At 43.8% G+C, this 19,443-nt stretch overlaps 3 protein-coding genes across 3 annotated transcripts; 1 reads left to right on the top strand and 2 right to left on the bottom strand.

Annotated features, from left to right (window-relative positions):
* The first annotated feature begins 206 nt into the window (after positions 1-206).
* On the top strand, positions 207-6,211 carry LOC136465612 (uncharacterized). Its single transcript, XM_066464294.1, has 6 exons — positions 207-660; positions 957-1,871; positions 3,397-3,444; positions 3,534-3,970; positions 5,225-5,468; positions 5,858-6,211. Exons 1-6 carry the CDS (start codon positions 367-369, stop codon positions 6,053-6,055), a joined length of 2,136 nt encoding a protein of 711 aa, XP_066320391.1. The 5' UTR covers positions 207-366; the 3' UTR covers positions 6,056-6,211.
* Positions 6,212-7,432: 1,221 nt separating this feature from the next.
* LOC136453523 (60 kDa jasmonate-induced protein-like) lies at positions 7,433-8,215 on the bottom strand. Its single transcript, XM_066454086.1, has one exon. The coding sequence runs from the start codon at positions 8,213-8,215 to the stop codon at positions 7,433-7,435; it is 783 nt and encodes a 260-aa protein (XP_066310183.1).
* Positions 8,216-10,348: 2,133 nt separating this feature from the next.
* LOC136476545 (protein NAR1-like) lies at positions 10,349-15,817 on the bottom strand. The gene is made up of 11 exons (XM_066474425.1): positions 15,317-15,817; positions 14,310-14,392; positions 14,059-14,212; positions 13,711-13,897; positions 13,403-13,529; positions 12,785-12,935; positions 12,644-12,693; positions 12,206-12,377; positions 11,978-12,104; positions 11,783-11,874; positions 10,349-10,984 (listed from the first exon to the last, which is right to left on the bottom strand). The coding sequence occupies exons 1-11, from the start codon at positions 15,431-15,433 to the stop codon at positions 10,832-10,834; spliced, it is 1,413 nt and encodes a 470-aa protein (XP_066330522.1). The 5' UTR covers positions 15,434-15,817; the 3' UTR covers positions 10,349-10,831.
* Positions 15,818-19,443: the final 3,626 nt, after the last annotated feature.

Here is a 19,443-nt window from a genome sequence, read left to right as displayed (position 1 = left end):
AGTAAGAAACCTAAAATCAGTCTTCAACAGAGTAACTATACGGGAGACTTATTTTAGTTGTCTAAGAGGCACAACCCAAATATGAGTATTCTCTCTTCTACAAATCTATTTGCAGAAAAAATTCTTTTTGGAGATATCAAATAGGTATTCAACCTTTTATGTGTAAAAAAAAAGAATGAGTGTTGTATTGTCGTTCGAGAGAGCCTAAAGCGGTGCTGCTCGGGGCGCAGAGGAGGCAAAGAGGAAGGAAGCGCAGCGGGAGCGCCAGACAGTGAGACAGACGAGCCGAGCACCACCGCCGCTAGAAAAGGCTGCCCAAAACCCTAGCCCCCGCGCGCCACCGCGCAGATCCGGGCCTCCCGCGCGATGGCGGAGGCGGAAGCGGCGGGGTCGTTGTCGAGGCGGCGGATGGAGGGCGAGGAGGGGGCGGCGGCGATGGTGGCGGATGCGGGGCACAGGGGGAGGGGCGAGGCGGAGGATGAGGAGGTCGAGAGCAGCGACTACACGTCGGAGGACGAGGGCACCGAGGACTACCGCCGTGGCGGATACCACGCCGTCCACGTCGGAGACTCCTTCAAGCAGGGCACCTACGTTGTGCAGTCCAAGCTCGGATGGGGCCACTTCTCCACCGTCTGGCTTGCCTGGGACACAGCCCACTCCGTGCGTGCCCTAACCCTTTTCTCGAGATCTCTTCGTGTCCAATTCCAATGATTCGTGTTGTCGATCTGGATGCGGTTTGTCCAGTTTGCTGCTGCTGTTTGCCTCTGCCCACCAACTGTTCGTTACTTTCCCTGAGAGGATACTAATGCATATATTCTCTGCCGATAAAATGATAACTACTGTTCCATTTGGGATTCCCATTATTCACGAAAATTCCGATTTCTTTATCCCCTGCTATCTAGAGATTCAGGGAGCATCTGTCTTAACGTTTCTGGATTTGTTGATGCTCTGTACAGAGATATGTGGCGCTGAAGGTGCAGAAGAGCGCTCAACACTACACAGAAGCAGCCATGGATGAGATCAAGATCTTGAAGCAGATTGCTGATGGTGATCCTGACGACTCAAAATGTGTTGTGAAGCTTCTTGACCACTTCAAGCACTCGGGTCCTAACGGTAACCATGTGTGCATGGTTTTTGAGTTTCTCGGTGATAACCTGTTGACCCTGATAAAGTACACGGACTATCGAGGAATTCCTCTTCCGATGGTTAAGGAGATATGCTGCCATGTGCTCATTGGCCTTGACTACCTCCACCGCACACTTTCTATTATTCACACTGACCTTAAGCCGGAGAATATATTGCTTGTGTCTACCATTGACCCCTCGAAGGACCCTCGGAAATCAGGTTTACCCCTGGCTCTACCTTCAGCGAGGACAGACGAGCCACCTCCAAAGGTGCCTGCACAATCAGGAAATGGTGGCCTCACCAAGAACCAGAAGAAGAAGATCCGGAAGAAAGCCAAACGTGCAGCTGCTGCAACTTCAGAAGAAAGTAGTGCTGTGGCATCTGCTGACACATATGGGTCAGATGACCGAGGAGATCTGGGTACAACAAATGAGGGTAGTCCTAGCCAGGATGGAGCTAAGAAGCGGGCAACACGAGATAGACGGGGTAGCAAAGGGGCCAAGAAGAAGATGGCAATGGAGGCTGATCTAAAATGCAAGCTGGTGGACTTTGGAAATGCATGTTGGACATACAAGCAGTTCACAAGCGACATTCAAACAAGGCAGTACAGATGTCCTGAGGTTATACTTGGTTCCAAGTATTCTACATCTGCTGACCTGTGGTCCTTTGCATGCATTTGCTTTGAGCTTGCCACTGGGGATGTGCTATTTGATCCACATAGTGGTGATAATTTTGACAGAGATGAGGTATGTCTATTTTTTCCCATTGCCCTGAGTTCATCTACTGTACTTTTCATGGAATCATATCCAAGAAAAAAAGAAAGAGAATCACCCGATTACAAGTGTACCTGAACAAAAGGTGGTCTTGATAACCCAAAAAAAACCTTCCATACTGACTTGCAATGAACACAATGTAATTTTCCCTCTAATCTAATTATTTTATGTGTAGTTATTCTGAAATCTCATAACCAGTCATTGAGCTAGAAGTGACTAAGTCTGTTCTGAAGAACTCGTTTTATTATTATACAACTTTGCTTTGGTTTCAGCTAACTCTTTTTTGGTTTGGTAGGATCCTCATCCTTACCCAGCAAAGAATAACAAACAAAAAAGGAACGTGAACCTGTTTAAACTATGACAATCAAACATGAATCTTGAAATAAATGCAGTGTGCATCTTGTGTTGTCTTTAACTACGAAATCAGCTGGTTCTATTTCTTTTTTTTTTCCTTAGTAGTAAATACATGATGTTTTGAATTTTGTCCCTGTATTTGCCATGTTATTTTGCATACATCTTTCATGTACATATCCTTGGTCATATGTGTAATGACACATTTTTTTTTTAACTTCGCATCACTGACACTGAACATCTGTGAACTACCCAATGCAAAGGTACTTTGCTTTGCTAGTTGGTGACAATAGGAGACAATGAATTTAGCCAGTTAGAGAAGGATACAACTTTAGTGGTTGATCTTTACTTTTCCATACCATGTGTTCACAAATCTAAAATGGAAAATAAAATAGAATGGAGGTTCTTCTTTAAAAAAAAACTGAAAAGTACAGTAACTATTTAGTTTGTCGATATTGGGATGGCATGCATAACCACATAAGTTATTACCCACTTTTACATAATATTTTTCAACAATTTGAACTGCTGATGTTGACCTTCTGCCAACTTTACATGCTCTGTTGTGTTTGGCTTAGCCCCTTTACAGTTATGGTTTATCTAAATTGCTTTCTTGTAAGAGAAGCAAGTTGATGTCTAAAAAATATATTACAGAAGAAGAACACGAAGGCTAAGTGGTAGAGCTAGAAACTGTTTTTTTCAACTTCTACCAACGTTGCTGTGCCTTGTTACTCCCTTTTGGCTCGTGGCTTGCTGCACCCTGACTGGGCAGAATGAGTTTTTGTTTGCTATTTTCTGTATCCTGGTAATAAGAAACGATGTTGATAGTAAATCATTTTTTACTTGCATATGGCATATGGTCTTGAACCACATGGAAAATTTTATTTGCATGTATTGAGCAAGTTTGAAGTATTTATCATTTGGGTTTTCTAGTTGATTGGCCTCTGCATTTTGTTGGGGATCAACTGCTGATTACTCTACAAATTAGTCCTTGAACTATGTAAAATTTCTGCATCAAGGTTTCTTCATTTTAATAGTATTTTTGCATGTGCCTCTAGACTGCAGCTTTGCAATTTTTTTTTGGGAAAATGATTTGGCTTGCTCCCTTCCCAAGATGGAGTTATATTCTGAGAAATTCTTCATAATGCAGGATCACCTTGCGCTGATGATGGAACTGCTAGGAATGATGCCTCGAAAGGTTAGCAAGGTTTCAATTTTAACTTGCCATAGTTCGTAAGCAAAAGTTCATAGTGTTCTTAATTTTGGCATACAAATAATGTTTCCCAGATTGCGTTGGGTGGTCGGTATTCACGTGACTTCTTCAATCGGTATGGGGATTTGAGGCACATCCGACGCTTGCGGTTCTGGCCTCTCAACAAGGTGCTGATGGAGAAGTACGAGTTCACTGAAGTAAATGCTATTGGGATGGCGGATTTTCTTGTTCCAATACTTGATTTTGTTCCTGAGAAGCGCCCAACCGCTGCTCAGTTGCTTCAGCATCCATGGCTTGATGTTGGTCCCCTCCGACAGCAACCTAAAACACTGCCAGACTCAGCACAGAGTTCAGGTGATGGTGTTTCAGAGAAGCAAAAGAAGGAGAATGAAGAAAGAGACGCAATGGCTTTAGAGTTGGGGAACATTGCCATAGATGGTGCTGCTTCATCCAGGATGGCAAATGACCCTCAAGCAAGCACAAATAAAACAACCGCTACCCCTTCTAAGAAGTGAGCTGCATTTGATTTCATGAGTTAAGCTGTAAAACTTGTTTTCAGTCCAGAATTGTTCCATGAGTGGGAAACAGATGTTTTTTTAGGTTTGAAATATGTTAGGATAGCAACCGAGGGAAAAGAAGAGTAGGCCAAATATTTGGTGTATGTGGTTGGATGGACAAGACTAGATTCGTTGGGGTTGCAGTAACCCTATTCCTTTTTCTTTGAGAACATATTCTTTTGTACAATTAGAATCTGCATCTGCAATTTTTTTAAGGTTAGCAGTGAACAACTGGGAACCCGAGATCAGTTTTACCTAGTTCTCAATGGGTCTGACCTGAGATTTTCTGCTGGTAACCATGTGGAAACAGGATGTGACGCCTTTGATCACTGTAATGATTTACATATTTTACCTGGTATATATGCATTTCAGCTACACAGGAAAGTAGGAGTGATTTATGTTTGGTTTATCTCGTTACCGATTTGGTTTATCTCGTTACCGACCAGGGAAGAGGGCCAGTGAGCCAGTGGAGTAGTTGCAATCAGATGAAAGAGTTAATTATAGTTACGATCAGGTGAAACCTGAAACGAGTTGGGTTGTGTCAGGTGGTCGGGCACTTGGGTCGTACAAAGCACCAGCTCGAGCGTAACGAGCTGCCGGTGCATGGCGTGGGTTTGGGTCGTGGTTCGTGCCCTGCTCCGACGGACCGGACCTGACCGAATTGCGGCGCGGACCAGAATCTCAGTGTGCTGGTTTGTTAGCTCATGCGTTTCTGGGGTGATAAGTCTGATTGGTGCTGGTTTGTTGTCAGAAAAAAAAAAAAAAAAAAACTGTTGGAGCTAACCAGCCAACAGCCTGTCGTGTTGTCCGGCCACGAGCACGGTCGCGCGAATCCGCAATCCATTGGTCAGGGCGGCCGCACAGCAGACAGCACACCACCCAAAAGGGAAGTCAACCAAAGGCCGCACGGCCCCACCCCTTCCGTCACAAATCCGAGGGTACGCAGCTCACCCAGCGGGTGCGAGTCAGCGCGCGCGGCGATGGAGCGGCGGGCGCAGCAGCCCGGCGACGCGCAACAGCCAGGTAAGGACGGCGGCGGCGACTCTCCTCCACCGCCACCGGTAAGACCCGCTCTCCTCCTGCTGCACAGAGCCCCACGAACCTTCTTGTATCAGAATAGCAAATCTCCGACCGAGCAACTCAAAAGCGTCGAGCTGACGCGCTTGCTGTCTGCTTGCCGCTTGGCAGTTCTTGGAGGTGACGTGCAGGAGTTCCGGCAAGGTCCGGCGGTTCGCGGCAGGGACGACGGCCCGCTACGCGCTGCACGCCATCAACCGCAAGCTCGAACCCGGGGCCCCGCCGGCGCTGCACGTCGAGGCCGTCAGGGACGGCGAAGAGCCCGTCAGCTTCGGCCCCAGCGCGGCCCTCGCCGACTACGGCCGGGGCTGGAGGCTGCAGACCGTCACTGCGCAGGACGCTTCCGGGATCCATCACGCGCCGCACGCGGACACGGTATGCCATGGCTAGTTCTCACCTGCTCACCTGCATCTGTGTTGAATAAGCTGTCACGAATGAAAGTTCGATTTTTCTTCAAGAATCAAGAACTAGGCATTAATTTAGGAAAAGCTAAATCACTTTCGGTTGTTTTAGACGCCTCTGACACGCAAATTAGTCACCGTAGGATGTTCTGTTTCACTTGATGGTGTCCATATCAATTAGAGATCGCAACACCATACCAATTTTGGCCGGTTCGCTTTTTCTCTCCATTTCATTTTGGTTGTTTTGGCCGGCTCCAAAACAAACGAATACAGACTAGATAATCCTTTTTCTTTGAGGGATCATTTTGTGTGGATTGTTAATTGCAGAAACAGGGATCATTTTGTGTGGATTGTCAATTGCAGAAACAGGGTGACAGGCAGCTATCCAAAGAAGATGCCGTTGATACGGAGGCAATAAGGGGCACTTACATCTATGTCGCCAAGATCGTGCTCGCGTTTGTGTTTCTCTTCCTGCTAGGTGGATTGCTCACGTACCTGCTGGAGGTGATCCCAGATATGCTGCAGACTGCATCGGCGCTTGAATTATCTGAATTTTTGTAGAACCCGCTGAGTGAAAATGTATGACGCATATATCATTTCATTAACGTTATATGACATTTTGTGCCGCATTGTAACTTGGTCAATTTTAATTCGTGTCACTGCAACTCATGATAATTCATCGTCTTTGTTATAGTACTAGTCTGTTTGGATCCGCTGCTCACTATTAGGTCTACTTTCTAGGCATTGGGCAAGGTTTGCTTGAGTGCTTGGTAGCACTTAGAAATATGAGGTCCACGCAGCTTGGCGAGTTCAGAAAATAAACAAAGCAAGTTGTAGTGTTTTTTTTTGAGACCTACTACTGACTTAGACGTTTATATACGAGCGTACACTCACCCCTATAAACACACACATATGCTCACCTTACCTCTGTAAACATCTCCGAAGAACTGAGTTGGACCAGGCTATTAAATTATGAAATAAATATAACAAAATACGAGCACTCGTTTTAATTTTAAGATAAGAACTTGAATCCGGATGAGCAGCTTCCGTCACAAAGAACTAACCAACTGGAGAAGGTTACATGTGCAGTGTCACACCGACTTTGTAATGAGATAACCACGGTACCCACAATATTTAGACTATACTGTACTGTAGCCTTTGTTTTTCTTTTCCTTAATTATTTCATAATATAGACAACCAAATCGGATGTCTACGAAAACATGCTTAGCCGGTTTTTAACCCCATCTTTAGTGATAACGACAAATTAAATAAAGTTCATAATTGTGTAGCTCTCATAGAGATATTCAAAACACAGACACAGGTACAGAACATCCATTTTACAGTGCAGACCGAGAGAGTTATGAGTTTTTGGAAAACCCTTACTTGTGAGAACTGGCCAAACAGACTTTCAAACTACACTAAGCTGGAATTTGGGCACGTCCAAGTAAAATTTTTAATTTCACATGATTTTTTAAGGATTCAAACTTGTACTCGGGGTAAGACCTCCTCACCCTACAAATATAAATAGTCAAGGCCAATTGAAGGTATGGAAATAGCATGTCACTAATATCTGCAATAATACAACTTCTAGATCAGCTAAGGACACATAAAACATTTACTTACTGTATGTATAGCAAACACAGGCAGCAGTACATATTGTATTTTTGAAACAAAAAGATACAGTGTCGCGGCCGGCATTAAACACACGGTATTCTAAACTTGGGTGAAAGATGACACATAATATAAGTTGGATTGTATTACTATAATGTTATCCGATCCGGTACATGTTAACTTTGAAAAAGAAAAATACAATGCCATATAAAAACTGCATGGCATATCCCCTTGGATGCTAAACTTTTATGAAAGGTGTGATACATAAGTTGTATTGTTCAGAATTTGCGAAGAATCACGCCGACCTTCTGGAGCGCAGTCGTGGCATCACAGATGTTGATCTTTCTCAGCTTTTTTGTTCACAGCATCCCAGGAATGAAAAGCCTTCCATTTCAGCAGCTCTTTCGAAATGTCACCCCAACTTTGCACGAGTTCGCAGTCCTCGGGAGAGGCAAAGTTCTCTAGATCAAACAATGGAGCGAAGGAGTCTCGGATGGAGGTGAGCCTGAGTGACTCACTCACCATCATTGCAAACCTGCAGACTCCAAGCTTTGCCTGGCTGTTGACAATCTCCAGATCTCCCACCTCCGGATTGTGCCAGGACAGGGCATGCAACCGGTGGAGCATTGATCGCCTTCCCAGAGTTACGGTGTGTAGCCGACCAATGCCACCACGGATCAGCTCAGAGTACTCCCTACCAAAACTGAGTACATGTTCGCCATCGGGAAAGAAATTGTTTTGTCCTTCTAAAATGAACTTGTCACCTGTTTTATTTGCAAATCCACATATGGAGAGGTCGTCCACGGTTATGAAGATGGTCGCCTCATCTTCGTACTCGCCGGTAAGTTGGAAATGAATCATGGGGTCGGACGGCGATTTCTTGTTTCGGCGTTGTGGGGCGAGTACAAGGTGCCCCTCCACGCCCAATTGAAAAGCTTGAGGTTGACCTTCCCAAAGGGCCACCTTCAGCATGTCGTAGAGGTCTTCAATGCGTCCATTCAGGACATCAAATTTGAGGTTGATCACCCTCTGTGTAGAAACTGGAATGGATTTAAGGGCTACTAGTGCTAAGGCTAGTAAAACGAGCTTGTAACAGTTGGTATTGGCCATAGTGTTGGAATGCTCTTTTTTTAGCCTGTGTGGAATGCTCTGGGTCTACAGCAATAGGAACCATATAAAGGCTGACGACTCCGGCCGTTCAAATGTATTCTTGACTATAAGTTAAACAAAGTTGGTGTGTTCTTGTTTGGTTTTAGGTGGGAATTGAAGAGGATGCATCATGCAGGTTAGCTAGGGGCCTTTTCTATCACACGTCTTCTGTTGTTTGCCAATGCCTAGGTAGGAAGTAAGGAAGGGGATTTTCGTTCGTGCATCTGGCATTAGGAGATCAGAGCTTGGTGCATCATTACTAAGGTATGGTCTCTAGTATGGTCTCTTCCAATGCAGGTCAACGCCAAACTCCATCCCTCACCGGCCACCGGGACTCCAACAGCAGAGCAACAAGGACAGAGACACCTTCACCAACACAAAGCAGACAACTACCACTGCTCCTATCTACTTACAGCAAACATTCCTGGCGTACGATGTTACTGTGATGCATCCTTGATGCCTGACAGCAACAACTACCCAAGGAAAGCAGGACTTGGCGTCTTCATAATCAATACAAGCGGCCCACAAACTTTGCTGGCGTTTGTTCAGGCACACATTACAGTCGACTCAGTCCTCATGGCAGAAGCTGCTGCACTACTACTAGCAGCCTCAATAGTTCAGCAACTTGGATTCACCAATGCAACATTCTTCACAGACAACCAATCAATGGCGAACTTCTATAACTCCTCAAGCTTCTCCAACCCTCTACATTGGAAGATTAAAAGCCTCACAGCAGGCGTCCTGAAAACCTTGGAGGGAAATCAGTTCAGAGTTCACAAAATTCAGAGAAGCCTAAATACCACGGCACACTCCTTAGCACATCAGGCTTACAGGTCCACTGCTGCTGGTTTCAGTTGCACTTCTACTCGACACAGCACTTAAAGATTCATGCCCTGCTCGGGATGCATGCATTTCTGTAATCAAGGAGCCTTTTAGCCTCCTAAGTGTAAGATGCTCTTGAAATTTAATGAAGTCAGTTATCCAAAAAAAAAAAAGGAAGTGGAGTCCGGCTTCATCTTCAACCATGTGTGTTCTGAGTATGCTACAAGGAATCTTCTATATATTGAATACATTGAATCTTAAACTAAAATGGAGTATCCGATAGCAGTAGCACCACGTCACCTGCTATCCATCAGATCGAACGAGCAAGCGATGTGGTCCGTTCAATTGTGGATCGGTCAGGTGATCAGGTACCTAGCCCATTAAGCCACAAATCGGCCCTTCCCAGAGGAGGGAAATTGGAGATGCCTTATTCAAGATAGGGCCTTTAAAGGCGTCCGGCCCAGACAGGTCTCATGCTATAGATCTTTCCAAATGAATTGAGGGCCGTTTGGATCGAGGGTTTTCACAGAAAATTCAAAGAAAACTGAAACAGAGGAAAGGGAATCAAGCATACTATTTGGAACACAGGAAACACTCTTCCCTTTTCTACGAAACATGAAATGCTGTAGACTCTTCGCAATTTCACAGGAATGGAAAAACTCACTCTCGTCTTCGTGGAAGTCCGAGGCATGTTGCCGCTAACACAGTTGGAGAACGAATGATAAGCCAAGGCGCCAAGCCAATATGCAATGCGAGCTTGCTCACGCCAGCCATATGCTGCCATACACCCATACCACTCCAAGTTATAGCTCGTGCATAGCAGGTCCTAAAACAACACAACCACGGCATTATGTGTTGAGTGCCTCTTATCATCATATTATAAATGCCTATGTTCCAAACATCTACTATTCCTTCCATGCGCTTTTGCTTTCCTTAGTTTTGCCACTACGCATATCTTCCTTGACTACGTCCTTTTTTCTATTCCTACTACCTCTATCTAATATAGCCCATACAAGCATTCAAAGATTATATATAAATATAAATGATTCTAGGGACAGAAAATAGTTTTACATTAAATATTTACACTTTTATTTTTCCTATGTTTTTTTTTCTATTCCTACTACCTTTGTCTAATATAGCGCATACAAGCATTCAAAAATTGTATCACAAATGTAAGATCTAGGAGACAGAAAACAGTCTTACATTAAATATTTATCATTTATCAACTAATCATCATTAATCATATAATGATATGTCTGATTAAATAGTAAAGTAAAAGCACATGCATCTTTTATGTTGCCTTTTAATCTGTCTTAAAATCTCAAAATATACTATATTACAAAACAGAGGGAGTATGTTTTTCATTCCCTTGCTATGCGCGAGCATTTATAAACAGATACGGGTAACCAACGAAGCGCGCATATTCTTCCTTACCAAAAAAAAGAAGAAGAATTGCGCCAAAGGATTGCACCAAACAATGAAAAGGTCGTCAAGACCTACTTCGTTCATTTTACACATTGCGATTTAGCTCTCGTTTCCCTTTGGCGGCATAAAACATTAACTAGAAAGCAGCTGACAATCTAGAGCTTAACAAAACTTCTTTGCTATAATGCCAAAAAAAAAACTTGAGCAAGTTTTCATTCCTATGTGGTCAGTATTTTCTTAGCATGGACAGGTCGCCATGTTTGCTCTGTTTGCAAGTCCCTCTTGGCTCTTGAAGAACATAGGAATTCCTGGTGCAACAAGAAACCTCTATCACCAGTTCTGTAACTGTGAGGCCACACTCTTCACCACTGGGTGATATTCTGTGTGCAAATACTTCTTTGCATTCTCTGAACCAGGTTGCCCCAGCCATTCGTCATATAGTTTTTTCGCGATAGGGTTACTGAAAGGATCGGATATTGATATCTGGTACACAAGATACATAATTAGTGGAAGAACATAACTCGCATAAGGTACACAATTCATGTAGGACTCTTTACCAAATTACAGGGAAGAAAACACTCTGCAGTTATAGCACATTTGATATTTCCCACTTGAGGATAAAACTATGGAAACAAATTAGAGGATAAATAGCATCCCATCAAAAGAAAAATTTGAAGGCTAAATAACATGGAATATCATATATTGTTCAGCTCAGCAAAGCTACTAGAGATGGAATAGCAGCTCTGACAATTGAACCACGGTTTTACTTTTCCTCTATTGGAAGAGGCAAAATTACAGTACAAGTAAAATCTGGGTAGCAAGCAAGTGATGTTATAGCATGGTAGTAGCAAGCTAGCAACATTATACAAAGAAGAAGCAACCAAAGCAAACAAAAGTATACTAAGCTACAAGCGTAGAAGAGAATATAATAGAATAACAAGAAGATCTATACCTAATAAATATGGTAACATTTCAAGTGATGACTACGGTGCATCAACTAAAATATCTATAACTCTATGCCCTACATGAATGTGGATAACTCAAAGCGAGGTCAGGATGAAGATGCACCACAGTGATAAGCAAGTTGTGTTATAAACTACTCCCTCCGTTCAAATTTATAGGCCGTTTTGGCTTTTCTAGCTACATAACTTTTATTATGTATCTAGACATAACGTATATCTAGGTGCATAGCAAAAGCTATGTACCAAGAAAAGCCAAAACGACCTACAATTAAGGACAGAGGGTGGTACAAGAAATGTTGGATTTCAGTTAGAAGCTTACATCTTGTGTGTACACACTCTCCAATTGCTGGATAAGTTCCTTGGCAGATTGGCCTTGAACAGGCTTTAACTGACCTCCCCCGTTCAGACAACCTGCAGAACAGTAATAAATGCATCATAGAGCCACATCCTACATTTTAGAACTTGTTTTTTGAAACTTAGAACTATCATGCAAAGACATGTCATAGCGAAGTACCTGAAGGACATGCCATAACTTCAATAAAGTGGTATTCACATTTTCCCATCTTAATCTTCCTAACAATATTCTGCAGGTTCCTGAATCCATAACAAAGTGCAAACTTCAAAACAGGTTTGCCCTCCACCTGCTAGCACATGCAGCATTTGCTAATTGTTATACACACATTCACTCCAGCTAGGTAAAATAATTACTGGTTTTCCACGATCATCAAGGGGATGAGTTTACCTCCAATGTAATTTCACGAAAATCTGAATTTCGCAAGATTCTAAAGTCAAGAGGACCCTCTATTTCTCTCTTGTAAATTACATGTGCTGCATAGCGAAAGACCGTTTCTGCATAGCCCCCAGAACCTCCGGAAACCCCATATAGATGGCCTTCCTCATCAACATTTGTTAACCTGGGTTATAATAACGAAAAAATACATGTCAGCTCTGAGATAAATTAATCAAACAGATAAAACGAACTATGGTATATTTGGATAATATACAGACAGTAAATGATCATTACATGGATTTCTTTTTCACAACAGGTGGTTGGAATAAAATTAGCTAAAATTTGTAGACAGAAGTAGCAGTCAAACAGATTATAACTAATTAATAGTCCTGTACTTGAGAAGATGAATGAGTATAGGCGCAGAATGAAACACCAAGCACATGGCCTTACAATCTGTCCAATGAAGATTCCTCAACTGTCTTGAAATCGATAGATTTGGACTGCACAAATATGCAAATCATAATAAGTGTCTCCCTTGTTTTTCAAATCCATCAACCATAGTACAAGCAAGAAAAAGAACCAAGTAGCAACCTGTATCAAGTCTAACACTTCACCAGTTGTCAGTACTGAATCCACCTCTGTGACTTCTTTACCGTCTACTGAGAAAGTGAAATCATCCCGGACGGCCTCTAGCTTCTTGTCGTAGCAGGGCATCACAGTGACATGATATACATCATACGGCCTACATACCCCAAAAAAAGGAGGTTACAACTACAATACATCAGTAATACAAACTTCCATGATTGTTGAGGGCTTGTGGAACATCTATACAAGTTGTTGGGTAAACTGAAGTGGACTCAGTCGCTGGCTCTAACTAAGTGTATGAAAGGGAAGGATGACCTACATCAGCGAGCCACTGCTATATTTTACAAAACATTTCCTGATGACAGGTTTCTTAAACCAAAAAAATAGGATAGTTGGTGGGAGCATGCAGGTTTCCTATTAGGGAAGTTTGAATTACTCATACAATAAATCATGTGTATTAATTCATATTAAAAATAAAACATCATTTATGGCATTATAACTTTTGCAAACATATGACAGTACTGCCAAGTTGCATCGCCGGCACCTTAGAAGGCAAACAATTTTGGTGTCTGTATGAAAATTCATTTCAAGATAACACTATCTAGAGCAGAGACAAATACTAACTTTAGACCAAGTTTCTCAACCACATGGTGCTTAATGGCTGCACCAATTGCCTGTTGTGGGCTCTTTACAGATGAGATGTAAGGTAGGATGTATGAACCAAGAGTCTTTTCAGCATAGCATATCCAACCTGCAAGTAGAAGAGGCTGTGACACATATTTTGTGAACAAATCATGTACTTGTTTCTAAAGCAAATGCATAAAAAGGTAGTGATAAACCATTAGTATTATACATGCAAGGTTACAGCATTTTTAAAACCCAAACTGCGTTATGTAAGTATCCATATGTCACGTTCCCAGCAAATATTTTACCCGGGCATGCAGATGAAATCATTGGAAGATTGGCTCCAGCTTCTTGGCCACTAGACGATTGATTTTTCTGATAACGTGAAACAAATTCATTGCATGCTTCAATAAGAGATAGATCTCGACTCGAGCTTGTGTCAAAAACGGCCTTTACGCCAATCGACTTCAACAAAGCAGTCAGTTTTCTGAGAACCTGAATTTAAAGGAGTTACATTCTGCTTTAGTTCTCATAATTGAAGGGCAACCTTGCATTAGTTTTTTGAAAATAAATAACTCGTGGGAAACATTTGTAAGAGCATATCTGCCAGGGTGATGATTCTGACGGGAATGGATATGGCAAGCCAATGTAATTACCTGTGACTGAGAAAGACCGAAGAATGCAGCTAGTGATGCTCTTGACTGGGGAGACACAGATACAATAACAGCTTTATCAGAGTTTATGCGATCAATGAAGTCACCCAAGCTTTGCTTCTCCAGCATAACCGTCTCTGCGGATGTTATACAACCACTAAGATAAAGACAAAACAGTCAGCATTGATTGAAAATGATCAGGTTACTTATTTGATCTGAAGAGTAAAAAAGAAAAGAAAAGAATAGAAAAAAACCTGCATGCCAGACAGTCTTTTAGTGAAATTTTGACTGCGTCCTCTGGAGGTTTTGAGCTCACTGTAGTTTCTTTCTGTTTGTTCTGTAAAATTTCTGTGTCAGGAATATGGGCAAGGGTTTGCTGAAAGGCTGTAGATGATGAATTGACTTATGAAGTTCCAACAATGCAGATGTGAAGCTAATTGTTAGCATAAATGAACATGGGTATATCCTTAGCACTTTCAAAGTTGTAGGTTAATGCAGCAGATTCCATTCAGTAGGCTGTGACACTTATACTAATTGTTCTGATAAAAGTAAATAAAGCTATAAATTTCTTTTCTGAATCACACAAACAGTCGTTTTTGCATAGATACAAATTATGGTGAAGCTATGCTGCCAGGAGTCTATTCTGTAACAGGTAGGGGTGTTATTCTGCTCAAGTTTGGTACAAGAGGGGGAAATAGTATTAGGCTATCCTTTCATCGTAAAACTTTGAGATCAAGGTATTTGGTATTCTTAATGCCTACAGAGAACCACCTTTGGCATTACAAAATGAACATGATGTTTAGTGTGTGTGCGCGGGCGTGAGAGAAGATGGGCATGAGATTTCTGATGATCTGAAGATGCTATGTCCACTCATGACATGTCATAATTTGGTTCCTACCAATTGGAGCAACATGTAAGACATCATTGGAGAAAATAACATTTGATGCTATAATTATGAATCAAAATACATTTTTCCGGAAAAAAAAAACAAATGTAATAAGAGCTCGACTGTAGCTAACACAAATTTTCCCTTCCTATTTATCGCACAGAAACCAACATGAGAAACCTGAAGGCAAAATAATTTCATTTCCTACTTCTTTGTCATTCGCCATATGATCCCACACATCACCATCTCAGGGTTCGAAACAAGTATGGCTGGTGAACTCAAACTGCACTCAGCCAGCGCATGGGGGCATGGCTCGCCCCGGACACAAATACTAGGGTAAACAACGAGACCTGGCGGAGAGAGCTGTGTCAGTACCTGGAGGCGGCGGGAGGAGGTGTTCTTATTGAGGGAGATGATGCAGTCCTGCGAAGGCGCGATGAAGTCGTTGAGATCGGACGCCTGCAGCACCGGCGAGAACCTGCTCGACGACATCGTCGGCCGGCCAGGCGGCACCCCCAATCGGTTCCCGGACTACTTGGGGTGGTCTTCTCCGCCTCAGAGATTACAGAAATCAATCCGCGCTGGGTAGCTTGGGAACGGGCGGCGGCCGCCGGCGGGGATGCCGGCCTCGCCGTATAGCTCCGCGACGACGGGGAAGGAGGCGGCGGCTGTTGCCTCGCTGATAAGCGCGGGACCGCGAGACGAAGGTGATGAATGAGGAGAGCGGGAAGCGGGCAGTTCGGCGCGGCCACACAGATAGCTCCGGCGTGGCGACAAGGAGCGGCGGTGGATTGGTTTCAGGGCAGGCGGAGGGGAGAGAGGGCTTCTTCGTGTTGTGTTGGGCTTCTGGACTTGTTCGAGCAATCGAGCTGGTAGGTCAAACAGGCCACACGCTGACACGACTCAGGAACGTGGCAAGGGGCAAAATGGAAACGTCGGTTCAACAGGGTACCAATCCCAGAGAGAGCTTAAGGGCCTGTTTAGTTCTAAAAAAAAATTTGCGCAGTACCCATCACATCGAATCTTACGACACATGCATAGAGTACTAAATATAGACGAAAAAAATTAATTACACAGTTGGGTGAGAAATCACGAGACGAAACTTTCGAACCTAATTAGTCCATAATTAGACACTAATTATCAAATACAAACGAAAGTGTTACAGTAGCTAAAACACAAAAAATTTTGCATCTAAACAACGCCCTAAAAGTTGCTAAGAAAAAAAACAATAAAATAATGTAGTACTTCCTTCGTCCCTAAAATAATACAATTCACACTTTAACCAGTTATAGATAGAAAAAATAAATATTTATAATATAAAATAAATATTATTAGATTAATTATGAAATGTATTTTTATAATAAATTAATTTGGAGCCATAAATATAAATATTATTTACTATAAACTTAGTCAAACGTGAGGCACTCAAAGTGGCACGTAACCCATAGTTATATTCTTTTACGGACAGAGGTAGTTTGGATGGATCGGCATTCTTTTTTGAAAAAAAGGATTGTATGAGTTCAATATAAAAAACAATATTAGAAAATGGAAATGTTATAATAGCCACACTCTGGACATTTTTATTAGTGGCCTAACATTTTGAGAATATCTTCGTGCTTTAGACAAATGTAGCAAAATGAAGACTCTGTTTTTCTTTAGCTGAGATCAAGTTTGAAAAATATTGAGGTATATCCCGGACATAAGAAGCATATAATATTTCTTTTATCGACTAGTATATCTCCCTGCCTGACATGCTGTCGTTCACACATCTCGAAATTTTCAGGTATCCCTCTTAGATTCTAGAAGGGTAGCATTATCTTCGTTGGAACTGGAAGCAAAAGTGTCATTCATATAGAATAAAATAAACATAAACAAACTAGATAAGATAGAATGTGGAAGACAAGATAGATATTGATTCCTCCTGTATATTACTATATACATAAGTATTGGCTACGGTGGTCGTCGTGTCGTCCTGTGACGTTGCCAGCAGAAATTTTAAAAAGCGTACTAGTACGTGCCAGATACAAATAGCGCCACAGTCACCAAGCAACTGTTCAATTATTAGATTCTCAATTACTAGAAAACAAACTGTCTCCCTACAAATTGGAGCTGAGAAAGCGACCCATCAGAGACTCGGGGCCTATCAGATCGAGCGATCTCAGGGACATAAACAAAAACAAAGCATACACGAGTACGCGACCATGGCGGCATGGCGTGACGACGCCGCAGACGCACCTCCGGCTCCGGGTCTCACGCATGACGCAACGCACTCAGCGCTCGCGGGTATCGGCTTCCAAAGTTTTTGGGTGGGGGACTGCCGCCGTGTGCGGTCTGATCTGGCTGCCTCCGTGGGATTAACCGGGCCACTGATTTTGGGGTGTTTGGTTGCCTGCATCATGTCCGAACCGGGCGATTTGTAAAAATAGGACTCGAAACATCAGTCGTTTATAGATTTGACACTGAACCCATATTCATAGATATAGATGGATCCATTTATCATCCACCCGAATGTCATTATAATCAATGAGTCAATCTTTTGAGTGTCATTTTTGTAATTTTTTCGTCCCAACCAGAACCCAATGATGCAGCCGACGCATGATTGGATGCCTGGTTTAGCCCCCTAGTTAGGCCCGAGCGATGCAAAAGCAGTATGCTGGGTAAGCTTGGGTGTGCTGGAAAAATCCCCCTTCCTCCGGGGCCCGGCTCGCTTGGTGCCAATGGGCGCGCACGCACGCATGCTGTGTGAGAGCAAGAGTTGTGGGCTGCAGGCAACCAAACGCCTTCCCTTCGTGGCCTGGCTGCATGTATACATGAACCAAACAAGTTGGTATTGCAGCTGCAAAGCCTAGCCGGTGGCAACCTGCTTCGTCAGAGCGAGCCAGGCCACATCTAGAAAATAACCAAACGCGCCCTTAAGAGCTCCCGTAGTATATCGAGGTTTGAAACGTCCTTTCAACCTCCACTTCTACACAATGCTTCAACTCAATTTTCCACCTAGGCGTCAATGCCTAGCCCCAGACCAATATGGACCCTATACTCAAATAAAATATGCGGCCAACTAACCCCATCGTAGACTTCTTTTGCATTGGCGGAGCTCAATGTCGGCCAACCTGAGCCCTGGCCCCCCTTAGGGGGTGTTTAGTTCCCCAATTTTGCCAAAAATTTTAGTGTTTTAGCCTATCTTTTTACAAAATGGATCTAAACACCATGTACCCAAAACAGCAAAAGTGGGGCTTCAAAGCTTTTGGCATTTGGGACCCAAGAGGCCCAAAACTTGTAAAAACGCGTGGGGGGAGAGCCGGATGCCCACTACCCCTGCACCCACCCACCCCACCGCTCGGACTCTATCCATTCCCCGTAGTCACTCCCCACCGCTCTCACTCCCTCCCTCCGCACGAACCCTAGCTCCGCCCACCGCTCTCACTCTCGCACGCCACCTCAGCCGTCGTCGCCGCTCTCGCTTTGAGCCTCCACGGCCGACCAGATCCAGCTCCTCCTCCATGGCCCCCAGATCTAGCTCCTCCTCCTCGGGCCCCAGATCTAGCTCTTCCTAAGCCACCGCCCTGAGCCAGGTCCTCCTCCCCGACCTCGCTGATGGACGCTACAACGTTGAAGGCAACGGGAACGGCGATGGCGACCGCACTAGGGACTTCTTCTTCCAACCTAATCCGTTCTCCCCCGCCAGCGGCTACGATAACATCAATGACGCGGCTTATCCCTTTTTGGGCTCGAGCAGCATCAATGCTCCTTGGGCGGGCATGGCGACGCTCGACCTCAACTCCCATGGCCAAGAGTGGCCCAGAATGGCGGGCTATGAGGACCTCCTTCACTCCAACCTGCAAGGTGGAGGCACCGACGGTGGCATGGGTTCCCCTCCCGTTCGCGTTCGCAGTGGCAGTCGTACTCTCGGCTTACGCGTGGCTCGTAGTGGCGGTGGAGGAGGCACCACAGCCGCTCGCGCCTTGTCGTCATCCTTCAATGGTGGTCATGGACCTCCGTTGCCTCATGTGACCGCTGACGTGCGCACTTCGTCTGGATCTGCATCCAGCGCGCCTGCCGAATCCAGGAGACGCGGTGGACGTCAACGACCCACGAGTACAGCTGTTGCGGAAGACAACTTCGATGTCAACAACCCTTTGGATGCTGATGATGATGAGATCTTTCCGAACGCTGCAATCCCGGTAATTTTTTAGAACCCTGCATAGTTTGGTTTTCAGTTTGATTGTTACCGTCTTCGTAATATATGTTCGTATCCTTGTTATGCATCGTTTAGGATAGAGTCGACAGGGGAAATTGGTCAGAAGAAAATATGGGCAAACTGTGTGAGATTTGGGTTGACCAAATCACTAAAGGTAACTGTGTGAATGGTGTCATGAACAAGTCAGGGAGGAGGGAGGTGAAAGCATCTAGGCCCCTAGTTGGGTTTCGGTGATTAATGACAATACGTGATTACTATGACTAACGTGTGTTTTGCAGAGGCAATTAAGTTAGGTCATGGTAAT

This window comes from Miscanthus floridulus, chromosome 1 (assembly GCF_019320115.1).
Source record: "Miscanthus floridulus cultivar M001 chromosome 1, ASM1932011v1, whole genome shotgun sequence".
In the NCBI taxonomy this organism is placed as follows: domain Eukaryota; kingdom Viridiplantae; phylum Streptophyta; class Magnoliopsida; order Poales; family Poaceae; genus Miscanthus; species Miscanthus floridulus.
This window is presented reverse-complemented; position numbering and strand designations above follow the sequence as displayed.